The 23,993-nt window shown below is 37.5% G+C and overlaps 1 protein-coding gene across 1 annotated transcript; it reads right to left on the reverse strand.

Annotated features, from left to right (window-relative positions):
- Nucleotides 1–956: 956 nt before the first annotated feature.
- On the reverse strand, nucleotides 957–23,702 carry TM4SF18 (transmembrane 4 L six family member 18). Its single transcript, XM_007188116.2, has 6 exons — nucleotides 23,599–23,702; nucleotides 23,314–23,507; nucleotides 20,535–20,624; nucleotides 8,952–9,094; nucleotides 5,089–5,269; nucleotides 957–4,319 (listed from the first exon to the last, which is right to left on the reverse strand). The coding sequence occupies exons 2-6, from the start codon at nucleotides 23,488–23,490 to the stop codon at nucleotides 4,305–4,307; spliced, it is 606 nt and encodes a 201-aa protein (XP_007188178.1). The 5' UTR covers nucleotides 23,491–23,507; nucleotides 23,599–23,702; the 3' UTR covers nucleotides 957–4,304.
- Nucleotides 23,703–23,993: the final 291 nt, after the last annotated feature.

A 23,993-nucleotide genomic window follows, 5' to 3' on the forward strand; every position in this document is an offset into this window, starting at 1 on the left:
TTCCTTGTAGCTCTTCAGTGGGTTGGAAGTGTATTGGCCAGAGGCAGGGGTTTTAGGAACCTGAGTATGATGGCGATTATGTTCACAGTCTCGGAGCGTGTGATAAAAGGAAGTGCTGGTTTCTCCTTCACTCTATCTAGCCTGGCAACCTCTTACCTTTGCCTGCTTTCTCTCCCCAAATTCCTGAGCCTGTGCTGTCCCTGTGACCCTGTGACTTTCTTCCACCCTCTTTCCCTTCTGATGTATTTGTGGCATTTCCAAGTCCAGCCATTTCAAATCTGCCCCAGCTGCACTTGGGTTCAGATTTAAGTCACCATGGTTCTAAGAGCTTTATATGTACTAACTCACTTAATCTTCACAGCAATTCTATTATTATTCCTGTTTTACAGATTCAGAAACTGAGGCACAGAGAGGTTAAGTAAACTTGACTAGGGTCAACCAGCTAATCAGTCAGAGCCCAGATTTGAATCTGAGCAATCTGATTCCAGAGTACTTCTTTAAACCACTATGTTTAGACCACTTATAAATCTTATCCATGCCAAACACTGCCTTATATATATATATATATATAAAATATATAAATTTATATATAAATGTATATTATATGTTATATAAACATACATATATTATAGATAGATATTATAAGTTAGTGTACATAAATATACTCATTTAATCCTCATAGAAACCCTAGATCAAGCAAACAACCAAAAAGAAAAGATACTGAACATATGAACAACAAAATTAACAGCTTGAAGTAATGGACACATGTACAATCCTACACTCAATATTTGAAGAAAACATAATTGGTAAATACATAGAACACTTATAAATATTGGTCATGAAACAAGTCTTAAAAATGTTCATAGTATCAGAATCATATATACCACATTCTGTGATCAAAATACATATAAAGTGGAAATCTAAAAAAAATGACAAAAACTCATATATTTGGGAATTTTAAAGCACATTCATAGCTTGAAAAATAAATCATAAAGAAAAGTAGAAAATATTCATAACTGAATAACAAGTTAAATACAACATTTCAAAACTTGTGAGATGCAGCCAAAGCAGTACTTAAAGAAAAATGCATAGACTAGTCCCCACCTTGTCTGTGGTTTCACCTTCTGTGATTTCAACTGAGGTCTGAAAATATTAAATGGAAAATATTAAGTGGAAAATTGAAGATTCCATTAAATAAGTTTTAAATTGCATGCCTTCTGAGCAGTGTGATGAAATCTTATGCTGCCCTGCTCTGCCCTGCCTGGGATCCCCAGCCATTGACATCATCCACTCCTGACATCCAATCATCATCAATATCGTCATGGCCCAATGATCCATGAGAACCGGCAGCAGATGATCCTTCTTCTGACATAGGGTCAGAAGGTCAATAGTAGCCTAACTCTACATCACAATCCCTTCATCATTCATCTCATTGCATCCTGTGGTCATTTTATTATCTCATGTTATCATAAGCAGCAGCAGAAGAAGGGTGTGTACCGAACAATAAGATATTTTGAGAGAGGGATCATATTCACAAACTTTTATTCCAATATATTGTTATAATTGTTCTATTTTATTATTCAGTATTGTTGTTATTCTCTTACTGTGCCTAATTTGTAAAGTAAACTTTATCACAGGTTTATAGGTATAGGCAAAAACATAGTACGTATAGGGTTCAGTACTACTGGTGGTGTCAGGCATTCAATGGGAGCCTTGGACCGTATCTCCAGCAGGTGAGAGGGAACCACTATAGTCGTAAATGCTTATTTTACGAAAAGAAGAAAGGTTAAAATTTAATAAGCTAGGCTTTCAACTTAAGCAGTCAGAAGTACAATGAGACAGAAGCAAGGAAAATAAGAGAGAAATAATAAATATAAGAGCATAAATGAACAAAATGGAAATCATTCTTAATTAGGATTAGTTGGCAATATTCAATCTGAGACTTAAAAAATAGAAAGAGTACCTTCTTAAAAAAGTAAGGAAAAGGGCTATCACACACATAGCTTCATGTCCAGGTCTTTCCTATTTTACGGTCCTTAAATGGATTTTACAGAAAGAATTAGAGGATACTTGCTTTTTAAATGACATTTTTTTTCTAATTCTTCAAGTCATGCAAGGAAAATTCGAAAATATAGAACGATGTAAAGACAAGAAACATAACTCATAGTCTCATCATTTGGTGATAATTATTAACATTTAGGTATTTTCCAGTCATTTTTCTACATATCTGAACATTTATACATGTCTACATGTAATTGTATGGTTATTTTAAAATTTGGGTTCACACTGCACACAAAGATTTATATACAGTTTTTACTTAATACTGCATCATCAGCATATACGCTTTAAATACAAAATTTGGGTGGCTGTGTTAATACGTGATTTACTGATAGATATACTGTACTGAATTTGACTGTGCCCCTGTTGTTAGACATTGTTTCCAGTTCTGTGGTGGAGTCATTCAGCTGATATCTGTTCATGGTCCACTCAATGTATGGTACCATAATGAATCTAAACACAATGCAGACAGTCTTAATGACAAACTGGTGGGGTTGACCTGCCAGAAGTTCATTTACAAGAGGACTGAGGAGCCTTTTGGAGAAAGAGGATGCTGGATATGACAAGCTTGTGGGCTTGATAGAGTAATCAGATACTCTCTGTATGCTGGCTTTCTTCCTCATCCTTCAACTGTTTTCCTGGCAGCAATGCCTGCGTTGCTTCATTTTTGGTTTTGTAATTCAAATTTTCAAGCAAGAATAACCACCAATCTCATTTGGACAGTGTTTCCCTTTAGGCTAAATCGCTGGCCACTAGAGTGACAATAGGTTGCCCATGGTTTGGGTGCCGGTCCCAGTTCTGTCAGCTAAGTCCCGGTCATGAGGGTCATGTGGTACCCAACATGGCTTGCTTTCAAGATGCTCACTTCAGCAAAGGCTGTGGACAGGGAAGCTATCTTAAAGGAGGCTATAGGTTGAGCAGGCACCAAGGAGAGAGGCATTCTCCAGACTACTGGCTACCACTGCCAGGCAGGTGTTGGTAGAGCAATGTTGACAGTGTCTGTGGAGGAGGGCAGTGGGGAAGTGGTGGAAGTGTTAAGGCCTAATGGGTCCATGATGGAGACAGGTACTCAGCAGAGCAGCCATGAGGAGCAGAAAAGCCTGGCATGAATGTTCAACATTGAGTGTCTCCTATGTCCACTTTGGGCTAGGCTCTACAGAAAAATATAAAACATGACTGCTGTCCTCCAGAAGGTCATGCCAAGTATAAGTAGAAAGTTCATAAATGTTTTACTTTAAAAAAATTTTTTAAATAAATATTTAGTGGTAACTCCCCATGAAACAGGTATCAACTGGTCAGTGGTCACTTTCTATAACCCACTGAGAATGTCCTCAACTGCTCATTCATTTCAAGTCTACTTCTTGTAGCTCACCATACTCACCACCGGAGTAAAAAAATAATGCCAAGAGCTCAATTAGATTATATAAATTTGTGTACAACATTTTGTGGCTTATCTATCTCACTGCTTTCCCCACTGAACATTGATTGAAGTGTTATTCTGTGATGTTTACAGATAGTCAATGCTGGAAAACATTTGGAAAAAGTGTATTCCTCTAAATGTTGGAAAAATAGCAAACCTCTTAATAGTAAAAATATGTTTTTTTAAAAAAGTATTTTAATAGTGAAACATAATGAAGAAAACTTGGAAAATATAGACAGGTAGGAAGGGTCACCTATGACCCAAATCAACCACAGCTGACATTTTTGTGTAAATCCATCTAGATTTAGTTTTTATCCTGTATTTTGGTCATTTGGTTTTGTTTTGTTTGTTTTGGATAGTTACGCTTATACTGTAAACATAAATTTGTAATCTGCTTTTTCACATAGTACTACTCATAATCTTTAAATTATCATTTTACATAATATTACAACTAATGTACCATGTTTTATTTAATCCTTCCCCTAAAGTTAGACTTTCTGGGTATTTCTAACTTTCCAGAATATTAAATAATTTTCAAATATATGTAGTTGCATAAAGCTTTATCTTGTATTCTTATTTATTTTCATAGTATAGGTTATAGATATTGGATTTATTTGCTCAAAGGGTATGAACATTTCTGAAGATCCTGACACATATAGCTTAGAAAAAAATTCTAAGTGGAAAGACAGCATGGAAGGCACTTCCAATGAGGACAATAAACTCAAACTGGAGAAAAAAGCCATCATCTGAATATTGCCCTCAATTCCATACAATAGACACAGGTAGATGACCATATCTTGATAAAGAAGAACATTCTTGTTCTTATTCAAATGATTCCAGGCTATAAAAAAAAAAAAAAAAGAAAGAAAGAAAAACAAAGTGAGTAAACTTGACTTGATTAATAATCCATAATCCAAGTAGCAACTTAAACTTATAGTTTATATGCAAAACATGATAGAATAGGAAAATATCTATTTGAAACTACTAGGAAAGGTATTATGCATTATATGTTGTTAAACAAGATGCAAGATGTCTCATTCGTGATTTCTCTTTACTCTGGACTTGCTGGATAGGTTTAGCAGTTTCCACTATAATTAAATTAATGTTAATATTTTAGCAGATGAAGCAGAAGTACTTTCAATAGGATAAAGACATATTTCTCTTCTTCAAAACCACTCACTAATGACCCAATATAAAGAAGGATTATTTGAATATAGCAGCATTCAAAAGAGAAATTATATCACTGGGATTAGGTTTTGAGCCTTCGACTATTTTATGAACAGGGACATTCTCAATAAATGGTAAGATTTCTTTGAGCTTTGAGTTATTTCTACATAGAAACATTGCTCATTTAAAACACCTGTGGTGTTTTCACCATACAACATGGAATGTGATTTTATGGTTATTCCATCGATCCAATCCATTTAGATAAGCCAACAGACACATTGGAATATTAGAAAAAATTGAGGTATTAGAGGGTGAGTAAACATGAGGGCGGTAGGAATGGAAAGAAAATGATGGAATTCTAAAATCCTTCCAACAAGATCCATTGAATCCTGGACAGTGGGGGTAAAATGGAGGAGGTACAGGTACCAGTGGGTTTCTGTTACCTGGATGATGACTGAATAGGTTCCACACAGTATCTTGGACAACTGAATGGCTACTCTGATGAGGCAGACAATCACTTGAAGCCCACTGAGAGCTATGAGAATAGAAAATAAGATGATGTTCCACTCCACTACATGTGCTGGTTCCAGGCACTGAATCCATACGCTAGAATCTGTAAGGAAACTGAGAGAGAGGAAGGAAATGGTCAACATGATGCATGGCCAAGCCTAAAGACTTGGTCCAAGGAAGAAGGCTACAGGTTTTCATATGTTTGGGAAATTAAGATACTGATATATGATTAAAAAACAATATTATTAAATGTGAATTAATATATAAAATTATTCAGATACATAATTGAACACGTAGTGTGCATAGCACAGGGCTATGCTTATTATGAACATGGTTCCTGCCTCAGACAGTTCTAATTCACTTAGGAGGCAAGATGCATACTGAAGAGTTCAACAGCAATGAAAGGCCGCACATGTCAATACCAAGAGAGGTAGAGATTGCCCATTTCCTAGGAGTCCAAAGTTAGCCTAGGCTGTCAGGGACAGGGCTGAGCTAGCACTGGATATAAAATCACACAGGTGGTAAAAGAGCAAAGAGAAATGATGCTATTATTCTTAGACTCTGTCCCAACGCCTTTTAGAACAATGGTTCTCAAATTTGAGCATACATCAAGATTATCTGGAAAGCTTGTGAAAATGCAGATTGCTGGGTCTCAGCCTAGAGTTTCAGATTCAGAAGGTCTGGATGGGGTGGAGACTTTGGGTTTCTGTTCCCAGGTGATGTTGATGCTGCTGGTCTGGGGTCCACTGTGTGTTCTGCAGCTCTTAAAATGATTGAGATTATGAGGTGGAAAAACAAAAGACTGAATGGTTCAATCAGTCTAGCGTAGCACAGGATTTTGAGAATTAAACCACTTCCACTTTTAAGATAGTCTTAAAACCATGCTGAATTATCCTGTCTTTTGCCCACTTCCAGGTCAGCTATGGCCATTAGCATTTCTCCAAGAGTGACACTCTCTTTGTTGAACTAAATCGAAATTAAAAACTGGTCTCCTCAAAAACAAAAAACATAAAAACCCAACAAATCCCCCAAACAAAAACAATCAAACCCAGTTACAAGGCAGAGCTGTTTGTAAATATCTTGTTAATAGCAAGATGCCTTTTTTTCAAAACAGCAATTCAAGCAACCTTGGTGCCAGCCAAGTGGTCCTTAACTCTCTCTTTCCTCCCTTTTTAATTTCTTATTCTCTATGCTCTGGGACATTCAGAGGCACTCTGAGAATTTCTTGGTATTGTTAATGGACCTTAGGTCTCAAGGGGTAAACAGCACTGAATATGGAGTCAGAACTCCTGGATCTGTAGGATCTTGGGCCAGGGACTTTACCTCTTTGATCTGGACAATGGGTATAAAATATCTAACCCTAGGGTTATTGTGAATATTTGATGAGACGTATGTAAAAATGCTTTGGAACCTATAAAGCACAATACAGATGTAATTTCCTGTTATCATTTCCCTAGACCCACTTCATAAACCCTCCTACTCCTAACTCAGCCTCAGTCACCAGGGAAGCTAATCCCTTCAAGATCCTTACTCTAGACTGTTCCCAGTGTATACTCTGCACAGATCATCCAACACTTTAAAGCAAGATGCCTTGCAGGATTTCTCTTTTTCTCCTAGGATACGGTCCTATTTATTCTTCTTGCATAAACGGAATGAGTCATAAGTGCACTAGCAAGGTCTGGAAGGAGTAGAGAAATTTGCCCCGATACTCATTCTCTCCGCAATTTCTATACACCGTCCTAACACAACATGTACTTCGTTATGTTATAATTCTATCTATAGCTATATCTGTATATCTAGTTCCTCACTACACAGTGTACTGTGAGAAACTGTTGTGATTTATGCATCTCTGAATGGCCATGTCTAAGGCCTAAGGCAGTGCCTGGGGCATTGCAAAGATCAACAAATGCTTGTTGAATGAAACTGATTCGGGATCCTCGCTGGTCACCATGCCAGTGGCTGAACTTAACGGCTGAACTTGCTGCCCACTTGGCAGATGGAAGACCGTCATCGGGTATAGAAGGTTATGCGAAGTAATGATTTTAATAATAAAATCTGACATGTCGAGAATTTATTAAATCTAAGCTGTGCTTTACTTCTGTTTAATTTTCAGTTCTGTGAGGTAGGAATGATTATTATCTCCAGTTTACAGAGGCTCAGAGATATCCAGATATTTGTCTAAGGCCATACAGTTTGTAAGTAGGAGACGGGAGACTTCAACCCAGATCTACAAGCACTGAAGCTCTGTGCTTTAAAGGGCAATGTTCATTCTAAGGCTTCCATCTCAGCAGAATGTTCTGTCAGATCTTCATGAGTTTCTAGAGGGAAGTGAACCTGTGTCATTTATCTTTGATTGTCTAGCACCTAATCCAAGGCAGGGACATAGTAGGTGCTTAATAAATATTTGTTGAATAAATGTACATATGAAGAGGTGATTTGGGCAACTTTCAGCTGATTTGTTCAACATTAACAGCTGTTCCACTTTGCATTCACCAAGCCTTGGAAACTTCTTTAGGGGCCCAGAAACTTAGCTTCCCTTCATAGCCTCCAATTTTTCACCTCTAAACACTTTTATAGAGCTGAAATCAGGTGAATACAAATATCAAGGGCAACTTTAAAGGAGGAATGCAGAGGCATGTGGGCAGCCTGAGATTCCTGCATTGAAATTGGAGGCTTACTTGTTTTGGGGGTGGGGAAAATTTCAGGGGCTGGTGGCATAAAGAACAACTCTTTGTACCCAGTGGGACTTTCTATATTAGGGTCCCCTTTCCTGAGCCCTTTCAATCCCAAAGGAGTGTCTCCTCCAAGTGTTCAGAAAGACCTGAAGTAATTTTCTAGGTTCTCCTGACCTGAGGGAGAGCTCTGCTCACAGCATGGGGTACCTCGTGGACACTTTAGAAGAAAGGCAGCTATGGGCACAGAAGCAGTTGTGCTGTGCAGGCTGAGGTGAGCAGGTAAAACCTCAAATGGATGTGGGCTTTGAACAATAGAGCCAGCCATGGGGAGTTGAGAAGAAAGTGTAACTTCCCCAGGGAATGGTACCGACACTCCCTCATTTTATTCCATTGGAATTGTCTGTGCAGTACAAGACAGGGAGAGATTGAGTAGATCTTCTTGTATCTCTGTCTGGGCCCTGCTCCCTCCCGAGCTGGTAGGGCCATGAGCCAGCACAATGCCAGTGTGAGTCATTCTGTGATCCAGGACTGAGTCCCTCAACACTTGACTGAACTACCAGCCTTTAGAGCAAGGCTACCGCTTGGACTCTTCTTCAGTACATGCTCGATAAGCTCTTGGCTCCTTCCACAAACTCCTGCACCTACTCATGTCCCTGGATCTCACTTGGCTGCTCACCTTGCCTGGTTCTACCTCCGTGTGGCCCCTAACGGTATAGCTCCGGATGACACCATCCAAGGGCACTGTGATTCTCTCCCAGCCTGGCCACAAAACAAGACTGACTGCCCAGAGCCACTCAAGCCCCAAGCTCCAGCAGTTGCCAGACCCCAATAACGACGAAGCCCTGTTCTGCAGTATGGCAGAAACATGCCTTTCATTTGGAAATGTCCACGACAGCCTTAAAATAGTGAATGCATGTGACATTAAAAGACTGGAGAAAAAAATATCTAAACAGAGTTCTGTGTAGGAACAAGTTGGTCTGGACATTGGTAAACTATTAGGAACATTCTGGACTAAGGTAGACACATAGAACCACAAAGTGATCATGGAAAATGAGTATGAGCATGAAGCCAGGTGTTTCTGACTTTCAGACCTCCTCCCAAATCAGGGAATTATTCCTTACCGTCCTGCAGTGCCTTCAAAGGCGTACTCCCAGCCATCAAGGGTGCGGCAGTAAGGGCCCTGAAGAAGGCCCAAAGCAGATATGACCAGGCAGTATCCAGAGAAAGCAATTCCAAGGGCAGAAAAGATCATCGACAGCAGTGTCTAAATTAAACATAGAAGGAGGTTAGTGCCATAGAATGAGACAAGGGGATATTGTGAATCAGACAGGTAACTTCCCCTACTCATCCAAGCCTACTGCAGCCTGTGTAATGACAAATGTCCACAGAAAAAAAGGAAACATTTAATCCAAACCCACTTGATCTTAAAAATAAGTTTTTAAATGATTTTTTTCTTTGGCATTCCATAGAGAAAATTAGTTAATTTACTAAATTTCTCCCCTTTTTTTCTGGAGCTTTGATATCAAAATAATGATCAACTCATACATAAATGCAATGAAGGGATGTGATCAATCAATCTATACTTCTTTATTGAAGACATGTTGTTTTCTAGGTAGGGTGGGTTCTCTAAGAATCAAAAGCTATGATCCTTGTTTTTCTCTTATGAAGATGATATTTGAATATGTTTGCACACAGGAATACGTGGGGAAATATCATGTGTTAGCTTAGATGGTCATGTTTATACTCAAGTGAGGATGGGATTGATGGGGAGGAGGGTATTTTCATTTGAGTAGAAAGAATGAGCAATGTTCACCGACAGATCCATACAAGCCAAGTTGTGAGACTACGTAGATTGATCTGATCTAAAAGGGATTCCTACAGATGAGTAGAGAGGAGAAGCTTGGCATGGTGCTAAAACTGAGAAAGCAGGGCTGATAAGACACAATCCAGCCCTTATATCACTTATAACGTGAGTGTAGCTTGGGAGATCCAGGCAGAAGGTGGCCTTGGATGCTGGATCAAGGAGACTGGACTTCATCCTTCAGGGCAAGTGGATTTTTCTCCCACAGCCTTTTATTAAAACTTTTTTTCAAATCTACAAAAAAGTTGAAAGTATAGTACCATTTTCTTAGACTCAACTTTTGTGACTATTTTACAATTTTTGCTTGCTCTCTCTCCCTCTCTCTCGGTATGTATATGTACATCGACAAACACATATATTTATTTACATTTTTGTTGCTTAACCATTTGAAAGTAGGTCGCAGACATTGGGATATCTCACCCCTAAACACACCAGCACTTATATCCCAAGAATAAAGATATTCTATTATTCTGCAATTGTTTTTCCTTTTTTGTACAGGATCCAATGAAGGTTTATGCACAAGGTTACATCTCTTTAGTTTCCTTTAATCTACACTAGTCTTATTGCCTTTTTTCTTTCAGGATAATTTAATATTTTTTTAAAGAATCCCAGCCAGTTGTCTTGTAGAAAGTCCCACATTCAGGGCTTTTCTGATTGTTTCCTCACAATTGGACTTGGATTAAACATTTTGGCAAGAACATGTGATTGGCGTGGGTACATTATGGGCCTCTCACTGCTACTGATGATGCCAAATTTGATCTCTTGGTTAAAGTGGTGCCCTTCAGATCTATAAATGTACATTTTCTACTTCGCAATTAGGAAGTAATTTGTGAGGTAATACTTTGAGACTGTGTCATATCTTGTTCCCTAAAGACATTTCAACAGATGGATTTAGCATCTACTGACAATCTTCATACTCACTGATCACCGATTATCACAATAAGCGGTTGTAATGTACTGCTTTTCTAATTCTTTCATTTCTCCTGCATTTGTAAGTTATCATTTTTCTGTACAGAAGAACTTCTATTTCCCGTTTCTCTCCTCTGCCCCTCTCTTTCTGTATTATTGTGGACGCACAGATTTTCTAATTCATTATGTTATAACTCATAATTATTATTATTCCTTTCGATGCTCAAATGGTTCAAATATGACCAGTGGGAACATCCCTTCAAGTCAATTCCTGTACCCTTCAACGTACCCCTATCATTCTTTGAACACTTCCTTGCTTCCTGGCACAAGATGTCCCAAGATCAGTTTGAATTTATGCTGCCTTAGACCTGGAATAGCTCTTTTTCTAACAAGCCACGGAATTAATTTTTGAGCAAGGAAATGACATGAACCAATAAGTGATTTTGGAAAATTACTCTGGCAGTGGTGACATACCAACCAGAAGTGAGAGAGCCCCCAAATAAGAATTCCATGTGGAGAAAACGTCAAGTTGTGGCAACAAAGACATGCACTGGACAAAAAAACATTGAGGAGGAAACGAGTAGCTGGAGATGGGCTGAAAAACATTCCAGAGTTTGGGACTTGAGTGAAAAGCAGACAGAAATAGGGATGCCAAGAAAAGCAGTATTATTTGGGAGAAAATTTAATTTAGTTTTAAAAATGTTGATTTCAAGTGAGAGTAGGATGGCCAAACAGAAACATGTGGTAGCCAGTTGATAAATTCAAAAGCTGAGAGCAGAAAAAGAACAAAAAACCTGCAATTTTTGGAACAAAGTTTATATCAAATTATATTTCTTTGCTTGGAGTTATTTTATAAATGTAACATCAATACATGATCATTATGGAAAATCAGAAAAAAGTATTTTAAAAACACAAAGAAGGAAAGAACAATTATGCTTTTTTCCTATTTGATACTAGTAATCTCATTGGCAACTTCACATATGATGGAAAGCTCTTTCAAGTTATGTTTCTCATATTGATTGTAATAGAGTTTTGCCTTGTCATGGGATGAGATAAATAGTTTTTTTTTTACAGTAGATTTCTGTTAGTTACACTTTGTAAAAAATATTTACCTATTTTCCAATGCCATCTTTGAAAAAGGAAGAAGGACGTTTTCAAAAGATTGAGCTCCTTATTTACCAAATGGCCTTAAGCAGTTCGCTGGAACGATCAGTGAAGAATTTCTTCATTTGGTGAATTTGCAACCATATTATAATATATATATATATATATGTATACATGTATAAATTACAATCTAATGAGTGGATACAATTGCACAATCGAAGTAAGCCTCAAAATAAAGTGGGAATAAGAATCTCTTTGAGTCACAGTGTCATTGTCCGTAAAATGTAGATGGTTACAGTGCCTACATAATAGGGCTGTTTCAAAAATTAAAGGATACAATGCATATAAAAATTATTTGAAAAGTGAAAAGCATAATCAAAATATTATCTATTATTTCAAGTGCCCTTATTTGGCCAGTATTTGTTTTCCAGGGATAACAACCCACAGAATGTTGGCAGAAGATGCGACACCACAGAGGAATGGATAGCAACCAAGAAGTTCATAGGGTTCAGGTCATGCTGCTCCAAAATATGGCATCTTGGCATATTAATACCTTAAGCCGAAAGGGTTTGAGGAAATGGCAGAAGCAGGAAGTTCACTCTGACCTCCCCCACCTTCTCACCCTTCTTCCCTGAAACAGGTCATAAAACTCCCATGTGAAACATACCCTTCCTGCACCTGGAGGAAGGAAGACATTCTTACTACCAGAGACTGGAAATTTGGGGCCAAGAAATCTGTGTAAACAAACCTTGTTAAGCTAAACCTTACCTTCCTAGTTACTTCTTCACCATTTAGTACTCCTAGTCCAAACCCCTCTGACTTGCCAATTCTTTACAAATTTATTGTTTCTTTGTCTAAAAGGTGTAGAAACTTCCTGCTCTGGTCACGTCTTCGGGTCTTCATTCTTTTGTGAAGACTCCTGTGTACATGGAAAAATTCAATAAAATTTGTATGCTTTTCTCAATCTGTCTTTGTCAGTTTAATTTTCAGACCCAGTTAGGGACTCTAAAAAGGTTGAGGAAAACTTTTTTCTTCCCTACAGTTTCTGGGACCCACCATGGGGCGCCATCTCCTGGGGAACACCTTGCTCAATCTGGAAGCTGCAGTCAGAGATCCTAGACCTCTGACAAAAGCTGGCAGAAGAATTCTTGCCAAGTTATCTCTTCAATCTCTGCCTGGGGAGACCAGTCGGGTGAAGGTGATAAGGGTCCTTTCCTTTCCAGATTCAGATTGGCAGTAGAAAAACATTTGCAAGAATTAGTTCTTGAGATTGTGACTCTGATTCCAATTTGGTTTCGGGGTACCCACTGGTTATTGATATTTTCCCTCCCAGGGACGGCTATTGCTTTCCTGTTTGTCTCTTGTTTTGTGTCCTGAGAATTTGGCTTGGCTTTCTGCCCATCAGGGCATGCAAGTGTCAGGTCTTGCTTTTGCAGGCAGCCAACTGTCAGAGGGCAAGCCTCCCCAGCATGGCTGTACAGAAATGTAGCTGAGCCCCATTTGTGGCTAGTATTCTCTCGACTGTTACCAGTTCTGCGGAGCGGTCGTCCAAGTTTCCTTTCTTTTGGCTACTGTATGGTCAGGCCACTCAAGACGGTTGTTCTTTTGCTCTCTGTGCATCCCCGCTCGCCAGTTCCTGCTTCACCTACACCTACTCGCAAGACTGACCTTCCTACGTACTTGCCCCAGGCCCCACTTAAAGACTGTTCTTATCAAAGGGGCAGTGAAGGGCGTGCCCCTCTGCTGGTTTCCCTGGAAACTGATGAGCCAACCTGACATAATTCCCCCTATAGTTGGCAATCTACCATCCCCCCCCCTCGAGCAAAGACTGCCACCACATCCTGCCCTCCATCCGCTGCGCACAGTGGGGTATCGCTCCAGGACCTTGCTTCAGACGCATAAGCTCCCCCATCCATTAAACCATTGATGTCTCTGTTGTTGACTCCAGGCTCTTTCTTTAGTCTTGAAGCTGGACAAACACAGGCCTTGTAGGCCTGTAGAGTGCAGCCCAACAGCTATCTCTGGAAGTGGTTTTGGATCTTGAGAAGGCTGCATCTCTAGCACCCTCTTTGGGGACACCTCTTCATCCATGGTTAAGTATTGGTTTTGAGTCACTTGATAAAGTATACCTTTGGTTTAAATATTTGAAACTTTTTTTTTTTTTTTCTAAAGAGCTTTATGGTCAGAAGTTGACAGAATTTGAGGTTGATATTCAGAGCCTGATAGGAACGTTTTTTGTGAAGGCCTCCTCTCCTAAGCAGAAATGGAGCTCTGTACTCACAGGAAAAGAAAACATGCGAAGGCTTTGTGGAATGATTTATGAAAACATTCCAAAGACACACAAGGAAGCTGAAAAAAGGCATAACTTTAGAGTTGTCAGCATTAAATATAATGTGGTCATACAATTTTTTTCTACCTAGGTTTACTAGTGAAAAAAACATATTATCTCTACTAGATGTTTAAGATGATAAAAACCATAAATTCAACCTAAAAATAAAACATACATTAAAAATACATTGTTTAATGTCTGCCAAGCACAGTAGTTAAAAAAAGAGAGAAGCTGTATGTTTAATTTTTAGATTCTCTGTTTCTATGACGTTTATGCTTGTTTTATATATATATATATATATATATATATATATATATATATAATAAAGTTTGTTAATCAGAAAAATGACAAGATAACAGCTAACCTTGTCTAGTGTCTCATAAAATGTTCATGAGTAATCTAAACATAATTAAGAACAAGTGAATTAAATAAATGTGTGATAAAAGTTTATAAATGAACTTTTCAACAATAATTATGTTTTATAAAATATGTCTACTTTAAAATAACTTCCTCACCAAACAGATGAGGGAGATTAAGAAGTACAAACTTCCAGTTAAAAAAATAAATGAGTCACAGGTGAGAAATACAGCAAAAGAAAAAAAGCTTCCAAAATCTTTTTGCTAACTTGAAACCTTAAATTTATACTAAGTTAAGTGACAGAAATTCATTGGATATTAGATCATTTCTGAATAGGATAAGATACTGAAACATTAATTACTGAACATAAGTTTACCTACTTTTTTCTTCCTATCATAGAGGAACTAAAGATATTTGAATTTGTTAGTAAACATGTCTTGTGCCACACTGAAAAATTGTACTATGAGGAAATGTATACTTCCAGAAATTATGAAATAATATCTTCATAAATTTTCCAGTCAACAGAATGTTCATATGTAACAGACAGTTCACAATTGCTTACTTCCTAGTTTTCACTAGAAATTAAAATTTCTAAGAGTTAACAATTCTAATATATGTAATTAAAGCTACTAGAAGTAATAAGGGAATGACTCTGTATGCAAGAAAAGTACAATGTGCTTTTGGTTAAAGGTATGAATTATGGAGATGTGTTTTTGTTAAGGGAAAACAGTAATTTTGTCCTGAAGTAAGAAAGTTGGTTGTTCAGAAAGAGAAAAAAGGACAAATTGAATGAATATAGAGATCTGAGAAAAGAGAGAGAGGAAATCTTATGTGGTCAAGCTGGCCTTAATATCAAAAGTACACTGATGCAGAGTGAAGTAAGTCAGAAAGAGAAAAACAAATACCGTATGCTAACACATATATATGGATTAAAAAAAAAAGGTTCTGAAGAACCTAGGGGCAGGACAGGAATAAAGATGCAGACGTAGAGAATGGACTTGACATAGGGAGGGGGAAGGGTAAGCTGGGACGAAGTGAGAGAGTGGCATGGACATATATACACTACCAAATGTAAAATGGATAGCTAGTGGGAAGCAGCTGCATCGCACAGGGAGATCAGCTCGGTGCTTTGTGACCACCTAGAGGGGTGGGATAGGGAGGGTGGGAGGCAGACGCAAGAGGGAGGAGATATGGGGATATATGTATATGTATAGCTGATTCACTTTGTTATAAAGCAGAAACTAACACACCATTGTAAAACAATTATACTCCAATAAAGATGCTTAGAAAAAAAAAAAGTACACTGATGCAAAACTAGAATTGGGTCTTATCACCCCTAAAAGCACAAATTTTATTGGACTATTGGTCTCCTCTTGATAAGAAATCATGAAAGGCTTTTAACCTTTTGGGTAATCTACCCAAAAAGCAAAGATTTTGTGTTTTATCAAAATAATTCCCTGGGCTTCAGGGAATTGTTTGTTTTTACCACATCTTTGATTACTTAAGACAACTGAGTCTTCTCTACTTAAAGAATCAATTTTTTTTTTACAACTATGTAACTTTCTGTATTTACCTTTGAAATTGTTTAACTTGAGTTAAATGGATCACTATGTATTGTTTCACAGTGACATGATCCTATTTGATATTTTTGACAAATTTCCCCCTAAATTAAATTCTAAATGAAGTCTTCTTGACCTCAAACTAACTTTGGGATTTTCCAGAGGCCCCCTGAAACATCTCAGTAATTTGTTCTCTGTCCTTTAAGAGAAAGAGAGAGGGAGAGAGAGAGACATACCAAACTAATTAGGTGTACTTGATATGTTAAATGACATGGGAAGCTTTGTCAAATAAGAAGTGATTTTTTAACCTTTTTAGGCTATATTTGTATGGGTACATGTTATTATATAAGTGTTCCAGAAATTATATGGCATTCCTAGAAATCTATATCCTGGTATAACGTTATCAGTCATAATTCTAGTTATTATCTTAAAATGTCATATGTCTCAGAAATAACCAAATTTTATTGCCTTTTGCATTATAATAAACTCTCATCAGATGTTTAACCATGGCCATTTTAAAGTCTTTTGTCATTTACAGAGAGTTATTGTTTTACTCTGATGCTTTTGCAGAAGTGCTTGTCTTAAAGGTGATTCATGGAAAGAACTCTGACAAGTATAGGTTTCTGATAACGTTAAAATCATATCACTGAACTGAGTAAAAATTTCCAAAACTCTAATGGAGAAACTGATGGATTCATAAAACGGCTAACACAAAACCAAGCAGAAGAAAAATTAATTACATGGGACTGAATAAACTGATGAGTTATAATTCTTTATTACTTTCTCTTTAAAACTTTGCTGGTTCCTTAATATTTTGCTTTCCATATTTAAGGAAACTGTTTTTTCTCTTCAGCTATCTATGACTTAGAGCGATTTTGTAAAGCATACCTTTATGAACAAAGATGAAACAATTACTTTTTCTCCCTACCTGATCCCTCCAAAATTTGAAAACCCTTAGTGGATATTCTTATATTTATGGAAATATAATTATTTGCATAAGTTCAATAAGAATCTGTTCTCCTTGCAACAGGACACAGTTGGAAACATTGGTTATATTACCAAGGCTTTGACTAGAATGTCATATTTGAGAATGTTCATAGAATCAGATACGACCAGACAACTTTAAGGATCTAAGGTTGACTTTATGGAGCCAATGAAGTTCCTTGGAAAAAGTGGCCTGGTACCTTGTTTACAGGGTTTCCAGCAGCTTTACCAGGTGAGTAAGGAAAGTCACTTCCTGGCAGGCCCAGAAATCTCAGGATATTTGGGGGACCTAAAGAAGAGAGAAATTAACCCAAATCTATAGGAATTTTATACAAAGTCTGATGGCAAGTTCTTGGCTTGTCTTCTTAGCCTGGAGAGGATTTTAAAAGTCTGATCTGAGCTTCTTTATGAAAAGTTCCAGCAAAGTAGACAGTAAAAGAGACTATATGGTCATCACTATTCTTGCTGCACTTATGTAAATAATCAGGCCAAGTTTAATAAGACTAGATTTATTTCACAAACAAATTAGTCTTACTTTGGTTATTTCTGATAGAAATGAGGGTGACTGTAGAGAAAAAAATATGTCTCATTGGAAAGTCATAACACACCCTCATGGATATCAGATTCTAGTCTTATTCATTGTCTTTGAGTTTTTGTTATCTACCTATACACTGGACTGAGTCCTAAATTCTTTTAGTTTCTTCCAATATCTGACTACAATTCCCCAAATTAATGTTTCCAGTTTTTCTCCCATCCTTCTGATTTGGAATCATTGAGAACTAAAACTGCCCTTTTCCCGAAACTGGACAAAGCTAAAGCTGGACAACTTGATATAAACTTCAGAGAAAGCACCACCATAGCTCATATTAGACAATCTTTGTGCCTGTCACTGTGTAGGTCTCTCAGAGAGTTCACCAGAACACCTGATGACATCCCCAGGGACATTCAAACTATGAACCAGGGAAGTGTCAGATTACCTTTTCCTGTTCTCACTCCATCTGAAGATGCTTGGAGTTCCAACATCTAGAAATCTTCTCAACTGGCTGCCCTCTAGACTCAAAAACTATGAGTTTATAGTTTGTTCTAACCATTAACTTCTTTTTGTTTTTTGTTTGTTTGTTTTCATGCAAATGTCCAGGGCTGAGGGACTGGTTCACTGGGTTATGGGACAATCTACTCCTTCAGTTTCTGGACTGTGAAACTTCTTGAGGGAAGTTTCAGACAGAAGAATGATGGGGTTCAAGACACACTACCCCAAAACACAGCACATTGGTATATTAACATCTTAAGCTGAAGGGGTTTGAGGAAATGGTAGAAGCAGGAAGTTCACTCTGACCTCCCCCACCTTCTCACCCTTCTTCCCTGAAACAGGTCATAAAACTTCCATGTGAAAGATACCCTCCCTGTACCAGGAGGAAGGAAGACATTCTTATTACCAGAGACTAAAATTTGGGGCCAAGAACTCTGTATAAATAACCTTGCTTAACTAAACCTTATCTTCCTAGTTACTTCTTCACCTTTTTCTATCCCTAACCCAAATCTCTCTGTCTTGTCAATTCTTCACAAAGTTATTATTTCTTTATCTAAGAAGTTTAGATGCTTCCTGCTCTAGTCACATCTTCGGGTCTTCATTCTCTCGTGAAATCGCACATGTACATGTAAAAATTCAATAAAATTTGTATGCTTTTCTCATCTTAACCTGTCAGCAGATTAATTTTCAGACCCAACCAGGGACCCAAAGAGGGTTGAGGAAAACTTTTTTTCTCCTCTACAAAATGAATCTTAGGTGACCTAAATTTCCATTCTAGAGCTTCAGAAGTTACAAACTGGTGCAGACTCAAATTTGGCCTGCAAGATGTGTTTTATTTAGTTTAAATGAGAATTAATTGCCAACATTTTATAATTGTGAAGTTTTACTTAAAACTCCATATTTCTACTTCCTATTGAAAATTGAGAATTATTGCCCAATATTGTAGTGGTAGCAATTGGCTGGACCTGAGTAGCAGCTCCCTCTCTTCCTTAAATAGAAAATTTGCTCTAATGTCTACATATTTCACATATTTCACTGCCATCAGGTATTTGGCATCTGGGGGCATATCAGTTAGGACCACTATCCTAGAGCATACTTTGAAAGAACCAAGCAGAAAATCCAGGGAATCCTCTCTCCCTTCCTCCTGCTCTTCCAACTGAGATGCCAGTCATCTCATCCAATGTTGATTATAAGACAGTGTCCAGACTCTACACTATTTCTAGCATCCATTCGTGCTGGAGATGCTAATAATGAGTTAAGGCAAATTGAACACATGGATTTTTATTAGATACTTAATGGTACAAACATTTCTTTTCTAGAAATTCCCTGAGTACATAGGTTAAAATTTACCTGAATCCATTGCTTCACCTAGACCATTTTGAAAGCTTTTCTGTAGTATAATACCAGCAGTTACTGGGAGATGTTTGATTCAATTGGTTAAAAAAGTAGACACACACACACACACACACACACACACACACAGAGGGATAGTATTTTGGTCTTCTAATTCTTCCCTACTAGGGGCACAATGGTGAATTAAACAACTAATTTAATCTTCCAAAAGCAACAAAGAAAGTAAGCCATACCATCTTGGCTGCATATTTAAATGTAATTGCACCTCGGACCAACTAAGTCAGAGCCTCTGGGGGTGGGATTCTAAGACCAAGCTCCCAGACCATTGCAATGTGCCGACAACATGTGGAACCACTGCTGCAAAGAATGCCTCCCAGACCTCTGGCAAAGCTCCTCCTAGTTAATGAATCATATTCTCTTTTAGTCACAGGTGACTCATCTATAAAACAGGAGTAGCAATGATATAATTCATTGGGTAAATGTGAACAAACTATAAAGTGCTATGCAAATATGAATAAGTGATGACATGGGGAGGGGGAGGGGGATAATGGTGGAAATACAGGAACCCAGTGCCTATGTGTTGAGCATAGGCTTAGAAAATGTGGTTGTATCATTCTCTCTTGACTCTATTTTAATTATTTTTAAAGTTCTAGTTTTAAAAATGTACATCATATATACCCAACTCTGGGATAAAGCTAATGCTGTGTGAAAGAAGCCAGATACAGAGGAACAATACTGTATGATTCTATTTATATAAAATACAAACTAATCTATAATGACAAAAAGAGATCAAAGATTATCTTTTGGGGGTGATGAAAATGTTCCATATCTTGACTATGATGGTAGCTTCATGGGTGGAGTTAACTGTCAAAACTCATGGAATTTTACACTTTTAATGGATGGCATTTATTATAGGTAAATTAGTCTTCAATAAAGTTGATAAGGGAAAAAATAGACTCACAGAAACCCAGTTAGGAAAAGGTAATATTATTTTCTAATTTCATGTATCTTTAAATCTTGAATTGCTAGAAGAATATCAGCAGAACAAAAGTGGAGGAAAATTGTAGACAAAATAGATAATTTTTGGAGTAAACTCTTGGGTTCTGAACTGAAAGGATGATGGAGAGGGTACAATAGTGTCAATATTTTCGTGTTTCCAAGTGAGAGGAAAGAAAGCCAGAGCCCACTCAACCATCCTCAAAATACTATTGTTCTTACCATGTATTTTTTGCTGCAGTTTTCACTCTGGCAACATTCATAGTTGTTATCATTCTCCAGTACAAGAAGAATTGCTGCTACTATAAGCATCTATAGTAGGGAAGAGAAAAAATATCAGAAATGGAATACTAGTTTTCATTCATGCTCATAATCAGAAAACAGTGTTTCAGAGCATAGACTCTGGGATCAGGTAGCTCTGGGTTTAAATCCCAGTTCTGCCACTTAATAACTGTATGAACTCCAGAGTCCTTTCCTATAAAATGGTGCTGAGAACTCACCTCTTTGGGTTGTTATGAGCTATTCTACATAAAATTTTGAATAGTGTGCTTGATTCATAACATGTGATTGATAAATGTTAGCTGTTATTATTATAGTTATCAGTTATCAAAAGCTAATGATTAAGGAGGGGCAAATGGTATGGACATGAGAATACCACCCTCTGCAGCAAACATGTACGTCTCACTGACTCAGTTGTGGAGAACAAAGGAAAACCATTCACCAGACTTTGCCATTTGCCAGCCACTTTCTACTTACTGCCCTCTGGGAATGCAGGTGAAAGGTATGGTTAATCTGAAACTAAATCTCTTAATCCAAAGTAAAGTAAATTCAATTTCCCCGAGTATTCAGATCATCTTAGATTCAGATTTTCCAGTGGGTTTTGTCTGTATGAAGCCAACAAACTGGGAGAATTCAGTGTATTCTACTTCCTTTCCTTGGTATCTTAGACAAAGGGCTCAAGTTCCGGAAAGAACATGGATTTCTTTACTATTGGGTTGGCCAAAAAGTTCGTTCAGGTACAGAAAAACCCGAACGACCTTTTTGGCCAGCCCAATATTATAGTTCTTGGTTTGGGCAGGTATGGACCATGAATTGCTTCTGGCAAATTCTCCACCTATCCTTTCCTTCTACTGTTCAGTACTGAATCTTGTAGTTGAGTTCATTGTTGTTTTACTCCTTGTAATGAATATTTCCAGTTTCCAAATTCCTTCAGCTGTCATTTATTTATCTATCCATTTAATTATTTATCTATATTCCTCTCCTTTCTCCAAAAAGGATTTGATCTTGAAAGAATATTTTTCAAGAATTCCTAGACAGTGAAAAATAGAGAATAGGTTCTTTTTACAGTTTTAAATTTTACATGGAATATAAGCAAACAGTCCTACATTCTCCTCCTTTCAACACCATTAATTAACACAATTTTAAAGAGATTCTGGTTTAAATTTAGTAATGTCTTGCAAATCTTCCACTTATTACAATTATATATTGAGAGAAACAATGACAAGATAAGCCACAATAAACCAGGTGCAGTAACCAGCTTCATTACAATATTGTTAGAAATAATTAGACCTAGACCCTAGAGTTCTGTGTCAAAGGAGAAACACAGGCATAGCCCGTGTTTAAAGAGAAATTTCTTTCTCTTTTTGTTGTAAAATATAGCTGCAATACAGAGAGCTCAAGAATAATGGAGGAAAATTACCCAAAATACCACTACTCTCACATGTTTTTAGGTATGTACTCCCACATGTGTATATTTTACATAATTTCAATCATAATGTATTCACAATTTTGTTATATCTTTTTTCACTTAATACAAAATAACATGTGTTTTCCATGTTGCTACATGTTCATAACTACAATTTTCATCCTTTATAAAGTGAATGGACCATAATCTATCTTGCCATGTCTATGCTAGGATGCTTCTAGTTTTTTGCTATTATAAATAACGCTGCCACAAACATCTATGTATAAATTTCTTTCCTTATTTTGGATTACTTCCTCAGAATGAATACTCAGATTTAGGATTACCAAGTCAAAAGACATAAGCATTTTCATGGATCTTAATATATCATATGAAAAATTTCTCCCAAAGGCTTGCATTTATTCATAGTACCACCACCAACAGTCATTATGTACCTAGCACATAGCACCTTCAGTAGCATTGTGTATTAATATTTCAAAGTTTATTAATTTAACGTGAAAAATGACAAATAAATGAAACTGCTTTCCAACATATTTATTCAAATATTATACTAATTAAACACCCACAAAGATGTAGAGATAGATTATAATGGATTTTTTTTTTTTTGCATTCTTGTTGGTATAGAAAGCTTGCAGTGCACAGTGTGGTTTTTTTTTAGAAATGGTATGATCAGGAAAAACGTCTTTTCCTCTGAGTTGCCAACATGATTTACTATCAGTTTGTTTTTAAAGAGCACAAAGTCATCATAAAAACATCCATGGATTCTTACTGTGGACACTCCGATTTAGTTTTCAAAAACACCCACCCAAAGACATTAAGTAACTTGCTTTAAGGTCTCTTGACACAAATGACAGAGCTTAGATTGGAACTCAAGTTTGTCTGAATCTTCAAATCTCTGCTTTTCCCACTGTCTTAATACCACTCCAAGCTAGAGAAATCCTGAGTACAGACAGAAAATCCGTTCTAGGAAAGAGCAGTGCCACTGGAGATTAAATAGCATAAGTTGACACACAGCTTTCATGAGGATATAATATTTCTATAGGCCAGTGTCCCACCAACTTTCATTAGGACTAATGTTTCCTGCATTGCTGGAGCTACATAAATAGCAGCTTACTGAAAACAAAGCTACCTTCCAAGTCCTCATGGACTCCCTGCCTTTTTACCCCCATCCATCTTCCAAACCCAAACCAAGGATTAGAAGAATGATTTTTCCATGATTCATCATTTTCACTAGGAACAAGTTAATTCTTAGTAAAAACTCCCCCTTCTGCAATCCCAAGTCTCCAAAGTCACACTTACCATAATACCTGAGAAACAGATTCCTTCAAAATACCAGACGTAGTTGGTGAGTTTATTGCTGGATGCATAGGAAGCTTGCCCATTGGGGAAATACAATAATATGTTCACAATTATACTCCAAAGTGCAAGAGGAATCAGCAGACTACTCAGGCAGCTTCCACATTTCCAAGACCCCATGTTACCCTGCTCAGAACCTGCAGGAGATTTCAAGAGTGTAGAATTACATCAAGCCTGTTTTTTTTTCCTTACCTGTCTCCCCCCTGCCCCCGCCCCAAGATTACCTACCACTTTCTGGGTCAGAGCCCTTCAGTTCATATTCATGAGGAGCCCAGGACTCGGACAGAACTGCAGCCTGCAATCTGTCGGTGTGGAAATAGTGGTTTACTGTTTGGAGAACAATAGACAAAGATCAACGGCTGAAAAGCTGAGCTGGTCTTCATCCTGTGCCAAAGGAATGTGGTGTTTTTACTGCTTTTTAAAATAAGTCATTTTCCTCTGGATTAGAGCACTCAAGACTGAATCCTGGGCATGTTTGCAGAAGGAAGTTGGAGTGGGGGTTGGAATGGAGTCTGGCAAATTTCACCCCACAGTGAACAGAGGGGTTAAAGAGAAAACTACCAAGGGATCTTATACTGGCACCGGATGTGCGGTTTGCTCAAATATTCTGACTTTATGTATCT

This window comes from Balaenoptera acutorostrata, chromosome 4 (genome assembly GCF_949987535.1).
Source record: "Balaenoptera acutorostrata chromosome 4, mBalAcu1.1, whole genome shotgun sequence".
Taxonomy (NCBI): domain Eukaryota; kingdom Metazoa; phylum Chordata; class Mammalia; order Artiodactyla; family Balaenopteridae; genus Balaenoptera; species Balaenoptera acutorostrata.